Source organism: Hypanus sabinus, chromosome 11 (genome assembly GCF_030144855.1).
Source record: "Hypanus sabinus isolate sHypSab1 chromosome 11, sHypSab1.hap1, whole genome shotgun sequence".
In the NCBI taxonomy this organism is placed as follows: domain Eukaryota; kingdom Metazoa; phylum Chordata; class Chondrichthyes; order Myliobatiformes; family Dasyatidae; genus Hypanus; species Hypanus sabinus.
In genome coordinates, this window is record NC_082716.1 from 65,486,747 (window position 1) to 65,497,134 (window position 10,388).

At 41.4% G+C, this 10,388-nt stretch overlaps 1 protein-coding gene across 1 annotated transcript; it reads left to right on the forward strand.

Annotated features, from left to right (window-relative positions):
* The first annotated feature begins 1,576 nt into the window (after positions 1-1,576).
* si:dkey-51e6.1 lies at positions 1,577-8,616 on the forward strand. Its single transcript, XM_059984562.1, has 3 exons — positions 1,577-1,820; positions 6,223-6,347; positions 8,338-8,616. Exons 1-3 carry the CDS (start codon positions 1,682-1,684, stop codon positions 8,428-8,430), a joined length of 357 nt encoding a protein of 118 aa, XP_059840545.1. The 5' UTR covers positions 1,577-1,681; the 3' UTR covers positions 8,431-8,616.
* The last annotated feature ends 1,772 nt before the right edge of the window (positions 8,617-10,388 follow it).

The window sequence follows — 10,388 nt, forward strand, 5'->3', positions numbered from 1 at the left end:
AGGGTCTCGGCCCAAAATATCGACAGCGCTTCTCCCTATAGATGCTGCCTAGCCTGCTGTGTTCTACCAGCATTTTGTGTGTGTTGTTGTTTGAATTTCCAGCATCTGCAGATTTCCTCGTATTTGTTCAGTATCTGAATTTGTTTCTTAAATGTTCCTCTCATGTGAGGCTCCTCAATCTATCACGGTAAACTTACTTCTGGTACATGCAAACTGCATTCAGAATTGGAATTTGTTTATTCTTGTCATTTGCACCAAGATACATTGGAAAACTTTTATTTATGTGCTAACTATTGCAGATCATACCATAAGTACATTGAGGTCATAAAAATAAAACAGTATGCAGAATATAATGTAGCAGCTACAGAGAAGGTGCATTACAGGTGAACAAATAAAGTCTAGGACCCAAGATAAGGTAAACTGGGAGATCAGGAATTCACCTTTCGCATGTGAGAGGTCCATTCAAAAGTCTGAAAACACTGAGGTAGAAGCTGCTCTTGATTCTGGTGGTCTGTGCTTTTTAGCTTTTGCATTTTCTGCCCAGTGGGGTAGAAGAGAGAATGACCTGGGTGGGTGGGATCATTGATTATGCTGGCTGCTTTCCAGAGGCAGCTGAAAATTAGACAGAAAACATTGAAAAGCTGAAATAAAACATTTTACAGAGCTGGGCAACACATCCAAATATGAAGATGGATACAAGTTTAATGGCAAAATTCTTAGCAGTGTGGAGGAACAAAAGGATCTTGGGGTCCAAGTCCACAGATCCCTCAAAGTGGGATTTGGTATGGTGATTAGGTGTTGTTAGGAAGGTTTAAAAGGTGTGTAGTGTTCTGGCCTTCATTAGTTGGAGATTGAGTTCAAGAGTTATGAGGTAATTATGCAGCTCCATAAAACTTTGCATAGATCACACTTGGAGTATTGTGTTCAGTTCTGTTCAACTCATTTCACAAAAGATGTTGAAGAGAAAGTGCAGAGAAGATATACCAGGACCTGTCTAGATTAGAGACCACGTCTTATGAAGGTAGTTTGAGCTAGGTCTTTCCTCTTTGAAGCACAGGAAGATGACAGGTAACTTGATAAGGGTGTGCAAGATGATTAAGAGACACAGCATTGGCAGCCAGCACCTTTTTCTCAAGGTTGTAATGGCTAATACCAGGGGCATCATTTTAAACGGATGGGAGGAAATTTAGGGGCTATGTCAGTGATAGATTATGGAGGAGGGGGAATGGAGGGGGTGGGGGTCAGTGCCTGGAACTCACTGCAGGGGATGATGGTAGAGGCTGATACAACAGGGACACTTAAGAAGACTCTGATATAGGCACATGGATCTAAGAAAAATGGAGAGTTATGGGCTCTGTAGGTGGGGTTAGATTGATCATGGATTATGTTTATATAGATCGGCATAACGTTGTGGGGCGAAGAGCCCGCACTGTGTTTTCTAATTTTAACTCAACAGCTGGCTCCTTGGGGGCGGGGTCCCGGATTAATGTCAATTGCTCCATATCCAAGGTGTTTTTATTTGCCTATGGAGACCACACCTCCAGCTGGCAGGACAATGCTTGGTGTCCCAGCCAAGTCCCGCCTGCTCCCGGCGCAATGTTCGCGCTGTCTTCCGTCTGGCGTGTTGTCCGCCCGGCGTCCCGCTGCCCCTTCATCCGGTCCACTGCAACACCGCAGGGACATGTCTGCCTTAGCTGGCGTCGCGGACGTGGAAATCGACCCCGATGGGGTGTTCAAATACATCCTGGTGCGGCTGAGCCGCAGAGATGGCTCGGAGCACAAGGACATCGTGCGGGGCACCAAGAGCGCCGAGTTTCACAGTAAGTGGGCCCGGGGACTGAGGCCTGCAACCGGCATCTGCTGAGAGTGTCTGCTATGATTCTGTTTGAATTTTACACACAACAACGGGACCCTGCTTGCCTTTGAATGTTCAATTAATTGTAGAGTGCCAAGTGGACCCGCCCCCTTGGGTATGAAATGCCCAAATACAGCATTGCCTGAGGACTGGAGAGTCCCTGTGCGCCAAGGTTTGAATTTCAACTTGGCAGGAGATCTGGTCCACTTGATATGCAAGGAGCCCATAACCTCACTGGTTTTACAAGCCAAAAGCACTGGCTTAAGTATAGGAACTTTAAACGTGGGTGGGGTGCCAGACTAAATTTAACAGGAAATTATATTATGTGAAGTAGTTGTGCTCTAACTTAGATTTCTTTGCAAAAGGACAGATAGATTGATAATTGAAAAGTAAATAGTGTGGTTAGGAAGTTTTTTGGTGTTATTGGCCTTCATTGGTCAGGGTTGAGTTTGACAGCTATGAGGTTATGTCGTAGCTCTGTAGAAGTCTGCTTAGACCACACTTGGAAAATTGTGTTCAGTTCTGGTTGTCTCATTATAGGAAGGATGTGGAAGTTTTAGAGAAGGTGCAGAGGAGATTGACCAGGATAATGGCTGGATTAGAGAGCATGATGTATGGTGAGCTGAGGCATTTTTCTTTGGAAAACAAGAGGAAGAGAAAGTGATTTGATAAAGGTGTACAAGATGATAGGTATAGATCCAACGGACAGCTAGAGATTTTCTTCCCAGGGTGGAAATGGCTAATTCGAGGGGGAACAGTTTTAACTTGTTGGGAGGAATGTCAGAGGCGGGTTTTTTACAGGTAGAGTGGTGGGTGTGTGGAACATGCTGCCACAGATGGTGGTAGAAGCAGATATATTAGGGGCATTTATTAAGAAAAAGTGTTTTAAGTGTTTACAGTGCATTGCAATGAGAGTGAGCCAACTAGAATGATTAAGCTGGGGAAACAAACTTTTAAGATGGCAGTTTTAATACTAATAGCACTTTCTAGAAGAGAGTTTTTGGAAAAGGCAGTTTGCAGAATAGGTAGTGTTGAGAATCACTTTTCCTGCCTGCTTCTTTGTCCTGGACACATTCAATCCTGCAGTGATGATATACTGCAGCCAATGATGTTTTCTGCTGAGCTGACAGTTCACTGTAGTTTCTATGTATTGTGAGAGACTTCTGCACCAAAGCAGACAATAATGGCTGATGTGAGGATACTCTCAAATAGAGCAGTTTGGATTTGCTCCATTATGTTCCAGGGAAGAAATGCATTCAATGCTAAGCTTTTTTTGTTAATGAAGGAGATACGTTCTCCTGCTTGATGTCCTGGGAAGTCATGGTGCCCAGGAACTTGAATATTGAAGTGGTGCAAACTGTAGAGTTGATCATGATGAGTGGGTGGAGAGGGGCACATTTCTCCTGAAGCGGTTGTATCTCTGCTGTTTTGAGGGCATTCGTCTCTAAGTTGTCGTGATTGCACCAGGACACTACCTTGTTTACTTCGAGTGGTACTTGTATTTGACGTCTCTGGTGATTAGCCCAATGACAGTGATGTTGACCATAGGTTTTATCAGTTTAACTGATGGATCACTGGAGATGCTGTCATTGGTGTATAGAGACAATAGTGGAGGGATGAGAACACACCCCTGTGGCACACCGTCGTTGAGTCAGTGGGATGTTGAGATGTGCTTGTTCATCTCACTTCCTGCCTCCTGTCACAGAAGATGTTTGTGATCAATCTGCATATGGGATCTGATACGTTAAGTTTACAGAGTTTCTCTGGCAGAAGCTCAGTGATGATGGTATTGAAGACTGAATGAAGATTAACAAAGAGAATCCTGACATATGTTTCGGGGAGTGGAGGTACTGTAGTATGAAGTCCAGAGTGATGTTAACTGCATTAGCCACAGATATGTTGGCTCTGCAGGAAATTGTAGCAGACCTAAAAAATTTTTGAATTATGGATTTGAGAAATGACGTGACCAGCCTTTCAAAAGTCCTCATCATGACTGATTTTTTTAAAAATTTATTTTATTTAGAGATAGGTGACTGTAATTGGCCTGTAGTCATTAGGTCCAGTGATCTTTGATTTTTAGTTGGAGACTAGAATAATAACTTAGAATAATTGGAGACTTGAAATATTCTGGAACCACTGATTGAACATTGTAAAAATTGTAGTCAGCCATTAGCGCAGTGTTTAAGGAACACCACTAGTCACCAGCAGCCAATGACAAAAGGCTCCCTTTATTCCCACTCTTTGCCTCCTGACAATCAGCCAATGCTCTATCCAAGTTAGTATCTTTCCTCTAATACCATGGTCTCTTATTAAGCAGCCTCGTGTGCGGCACCTTATTAAAGGCCTTCTGAAAATCCAAATACACACAGATTCTCCTTCGTCTATCCTGCTTGGACAAACACTAAGGACACCTCCAGTGATTGCATGAGAAAGTGCCAGGAGGCAGGAAGGTGGAGGTGGGGAGGATGAGCGTACCCAGGACTGAGAGAAAGCAGAAAGGGATGGCTGGTGTGGGATCTCATTGCAGTTGATGGAGATGACAAAGTAAGGAGACACATAGGATGAAAGATGACGCAGGAATTCTTTGTTTGCTCTGTTTGGAAGAAGGTAGGATGAGAGTTGAAGTATGAGAAAAGAGGAGATGTAAAAGTGGGCTATACCAAACATGCCAGAAGGGAAGCCGCATGTCCTGATAAAGGATAAAGGTACCCTGGGGTGGCGATGGAGGTGAAGAAAATAGGAAAAAAAATTAACATGTCTACAAGAGACAGGATAGGAGTATGTGTAGTGCAAGTACCTAAGGGGATTTATAGTAAATATCAGTGGGTAGTTTCTCTCCTGAGACAGTGAGATCTAGAAAAGGAAGAGAAGAATCAGAAGTTGTAATGGAAAAGGAGTTGAAGAGTGATGTTGGAGAAAGTTTGGAACAAGGACTGTTCCATGTAGCTTTTGAAAAGGCAGGCATAGCTTTGGCCAATGCATGTGCCCATGGCTACACCCTTGATTTCTAGAATATGAGAGGAGTCAAAGGAGAAGTTGTTCAAGGTAAGAAAAAGTTCTGCCAAGTGAATGAGAGCATTGGTGGAGGGGAACTGGTGGACTTTGTTGTTAGAAAGAAGCAGTTGACTTTAAAACTTTCCATTTAGCGAGTGGGCATGCATGAAGACTGGTCGTCTATAGTGAAAATGAGATGGTGGGGGCAGGGAATTGGAAGTTGTCAAAATGGTGGAGGGCTTCTGAGGTGTCCTGTATGTAAACGGATGAGGGAATGAAGGATAGAGTCAAGCTATGAGGGCAGAAACAATTGGTCTACCAAGACAGATCTGGTTGTGGATCTCGGGTAAGAGATAGAAGTAGGAAGCTCAGGTTTACGGCACTATCAGATTGGCAGCTATGGCAGGGAGATTTGATTTTTTTTCTGATCTGAAAGGGCAGGGGATGATGGCCTGGTGTTCATGATAGGATCAAGGTAGAGGTCAGTCTGCCAGACTACAATAGCACTGCCCTTGTGTGTGGATTTGATGTGTAGGTGTCACCAAATAGCAGGATATAATATTCAACCCCTTGAGCTTGCTTCCTCAAACTTCATTTTCCTGCTCTACGCCTATCGTCCTTGATTCCTTTAACATCCAGTGACTAAAAAAAGTAAGAGATTTAAACAAATTAATCATTACACAGATTATATGATTTAAGAATAACTGTACCTAAACTCCCAGTGGAAGGTTAGGAAGCATATTGTGAATTGCACAACTGGATTTTTAAAAAGCCATGAACTGGCTGTACCATATCTTGTATGTTTTTGGAGGCGTGCTGGCAGTGACATTTCAATCCTCAGTGAATATGAATCTCACCAGGGTATTAGGGAAAGAGCTGCAAGTCTTGTTACAATCATCTCTGTAGGAGGTTGAGGAGTGATCTGATGGAGTTATGAGAGGCACAGACAGGGTGAAGGCACATATTCTTTAATTGTAAGAGAGTGTACATAGGTTTAAGATCAAAGGCAAATTACTTAAAAGGGACATCAGGAGCAGCTTCTGCACACAAAGGGTGGTGCGTATTTGGAGTGAGTTGCCAGAAATAGGGGTTGAGACAAGCGCATCAGTGACATCTAAAAACCATGTAGATAAAACACATGGATAGAGAAGTTTTAGAGAACATTCGGCCAAACTCTGACAGGTGGGTCTAGCTCTCTGGGTAACACAGTCAACATGGTTGAGTTGAGCCAAAAGGACCTTTTTCCACCCTGAATGGCTCTATGACACCTGCATGGAATTTTAGTTCAAAAATATTTCTACAAAACAGCTGGTTTACTTGATGAAAATGGTGGCATTAGGCGGGCTGTTAATTATGTTATCAATTTAATGCAGATCACATCTTTGAAAAGTTAAGTTCTGAAGTGGAGAAGCTGGAACTGGAGTGCAAATGTCTAGGAGGAGGAAAGATTCAACACAACCCCAACGAGAAGAAAATCCGAGTGTTTGGCCTCTCCACGGTGAGCATTATTGTAACTCCTGAAGTGAAGTGGAATGTGGGGTCACTTAATAAAGTAATATCCCATTACCAAGAATAGGCATTGTGACATACTGGGAGGTAAGGTTAGGAGAGCAAAGCTGAGAACAATGACATGCACGTTCATTGCATATTGTCTAATTGCTGTTGGAGAAACAGTCTAGATGAAGGGTCTCGACCCAAAAATAGTGACTGTCCGTTTCTCTTCAGAGACGCTGCCTGAGCTGCTGAGTTCCTCCACTTTACGTGTGTTGCTTTTAATCTATTGGCAGTTTGATAGGTGATTAGTAAAAATGAACAGCTGTCCTAAGGTCACAGAGAATGGTCTGTCTAGTAGATTATTCATCAAGGCCAGTGGCTTCCATCCTTTCACTGTTGAGTGACAGCATTATTGTACAGTAATGCAGTTCTGCAGCTATCAGGCAGCTCAGACAATGTTGTGATCTGTACGAACTTCTAGATTTTTGCTCCTTTCAGGCATCAAGCTTGGAAAGAATGTAAAACAGTTGGATACTTGCGTTCAAAAAAGCTTGCAAGGTGTATTTGCCTTTAGGTAGGCATTAGTGCCACATTTACCTGAGGAGGAAAAGTGAAGAACTGGCCTCTGAACATTTGCTAACACTGTTCATGTCTTTAGTTTAAACGGGGAGTGCTGCTGCAGTGCTCCTGGTTTGTGCCATTTAAAAAGTAATGCAGTGTCTTGGTCAAAAGTCATCTGGTGGCTATATGACACTGTTCCCAGGGACTGCATATAAACAGCAGCTGCCGAATATTGCAAACTGGCATGTTTCCATTGCCTAGGAGTATGTGCTGAGAGAACTCTGAAGTTTGGTATGACTGTAACAAAGGCTCACCTGAGAAAAGCCACAGCTAAATACTGTGCTGTTACAGACATTCTGAACTGGAGAGCATTGAGGGAATCATTGGAAACCAAGCAATTGTACAGCAGCAAGAATATACAGTAAAGTATCAGGTACTCTTACATCTCAGGTTTTGGGTTGACAAAGCGGTAGATTTAACTGTCCTTGTAGACCCTTATTCCTTCTGGGCTTCAGATCTGCAGTGTACTTTGTTGAATTCTGTATCATTTTGCCTTGTTGTTATGGCTAGCTGTGTACATGGACAGATAGGGTGGTCCTTGCTCTCCGTCAGTGGTAATGTGAAAAGCTGGTCAAATGAGGCAATGAGGACCTAACTTTGAGAATATTTACCCAGTGATGAAACAGCAGATGTCACACTATCTCCATATTGATCAAGGCTTTCACATTCTTTAGTCATTTCGTGCCTAGGGATTGAAATTCCTAATGCCTGAAGTTTCAGGTCACCCTGTTACCTTTATTTTCTTGTGTTGGCAGTTTCGGTGTGACACTGAACAACTTTGCTGGATTTTGGAATAATTTTGTCAGGTGCAAGTTACTACTTATTCTAAAGTTCTTTCACAGAAGGCTGTAAATCTTGCTAAGGTTGTGTTACATGGAACTATAATATTAATTAAGCAATTTATACTCCTGCATTATACCAATTTGAAATGTCAATTGGAATGAAGTACCAAATTGAGATTACATACAGAGTACCAATTACGTTCTGTGAACCATCTTTAATATACTCATGTGAATATCATTTATTATTTTGTCTCAGTTCAACAATGAAGTTTCTTAGGACATCTCCACATGTTGAATTTAACTCTGACATTTATAAACCTGATCTATGAATACCAGAGTAAAGTTCAAGGGATTTTAGATTTAGCTGTTTTTTTTCTCTTTGCTGTCCTCTTCTGAAAGCAACATCTGGGCTTGTGTTACCTGGTGACCATCCTGTTACCTGCTAATGGAGGTTTCAATGTCTGTACCTAATCTTGAACTCACACAATATCTGTATTTACTTTGCAGCTTGAACAGGAACTTCAGTTAGATATAAAGTGTTGTGTACAATGAAAGTGAATATAAGTAATCTTCCTGCCCCCTCTCTTTCAGGGTTTTGGGAAAGCAGATCACTCTGTTTCTGTGGAAAAGTTGAAGACTGTGTACAAGGACTATGAAATTACTTGGTCAGATGATACCAAATAAAAAAGAAGAATCTCTTGGATTATTCTCCATCAAGATTAATGTAAAACTTTGTTCAAGTAGCTTCTGTTTCTTGACGAGTTCAGTTTATTTATAGAATTTGTTTGAGCTGTGATGGTGCTAAGATACTTGTACACATTGGCATTCAGCAGAAAGAATATAATACACTTTAAGTTTCTTTACCTCAAATGATATCTTATGAATTTTTTCTCTCAAATATATTTGTATGGGAATGTCACTAAGTTCAACATGGCTAAGAAATAATTGATCATAAGCCTCTAATAATCTTTTCTGGTTGAGGCAATGTGTTAGCTAGTGTTTGTCATGCGTATGGATTCCTGCTCGTGCTCTTCATACGTTTGTAATTAATTAGGTGAAATATTTGTATCAAAGTGCTCCACTGAAATTACAAAGCTCAGGGAATTGTTGAATATTGGAGTGGCTGAGACATTTAAATTCAGTTCATTAAACACATTTGAACTTAAATTTAATCATAATATGATGACTTTATGGTAATCTAATAATTACTAGGGTATAAAAACATAAACTTAAGAAAAAAATTGCTACCCTGTCTGGTCAATGCATGATGTCAGATTCACAATAGTGTGATTATTGAGCCATTGTCAATTGTACCAGCCATTAAGATAGAGAAAATGATTGAAAATGGAATCATGACTCACGGGCGCAACAAAGGGATGCACAGCCAAGTTGAATCTTCAAGCAGCTCCTCTCTAACGTCTGAGGATATGCCAATACTATAGGAACTGTCCCACAGGGTAGTCAAGCAACTATATCACAATATTGTTCATTGCCCCAATTCCTCCATTACTATCTCCAGAAACACTTTGTTCTACTGGCAGGACTGATGTAGCCAACATAGTGGCACAATAGTAAGTAGTTGAGAGAATGGAACCAAATCCTAATTATTTACTGGACTCATGGCATCATCCAGCACAGTCATAGAAACGTACTACTGAATCAACCTACTGTGTTCTGTTGGGCAATGAATCAGTATCTCTGTCTATTGAACACTCTCAGGAGCAGTGAGAATAGCAAGGGCTAGAATATATTCATCATCCATCACACAGAATGGCCAAGTAACAATAGTACGTAACTGTGTGTATCCTGAGGAATACTGTGATTAGAATAGATCTGCTGGAAGTTGTGAAAGAAACAACATGAGTGGGTCAACTTTGTTCCATCTAATCTGGTTCCAAGGCCTCTATTCCTAATGGTATTGAATGAAATTTCTGTAGAAAAATTCTAAAAATAATGATGTCTTCACATTAAGAATATCTTCAAATCTATTGTGCAAGATAAAATCACCATATTGACAGGGATAGATATGGAAATGATTTAATAGTTCAAAATTGAGCAACCATGGGTTGCCAAAAGCCTTGTGAGTCTCAGCATGTTTTCTACTATAATTTGACAGCTCATTACTAAACATGTTGTTCACTCTGATCTCACTATTTACACTAGAGGCCAAACCTGATTATTGGCAGTGTTGCTTCACAGCTTCAGCGGCCGAGGTTCCATCCTGGCCTGTGTGGAGTTTGCATGTCCTCCCAGTGACCGAGTGAGTTTCCTCTGATTTCTTCCCACATCTATTTTATCCTGGTTGGATGCTTAATCACCACTAGGGTTTACGTGAGTGATAGGATCTAAGAAGAATTGATGGGAACGTGGGAAGAATAAAATTGATTGGTATTAGATTGTTGCTTGATGTTTGCCATGGATTCAATAGGCCCTAGGGCCTGTTTCTGTGCTGTATGTCTCTGTGACCGTGAAGGCATGCTGGGAGTAGTATCAGGTGTAGTAAGAAACATGGTGCCAGCATAAAGAACCTTCATATTAAGGATGAATGCATTCTTAACTTTTGTGGTAAAATAATGTATACAGCTAAGCAGCCTTATAAGCAATAGGTCAGCACAAATTTGCAATCCTACCTACTTCCATTT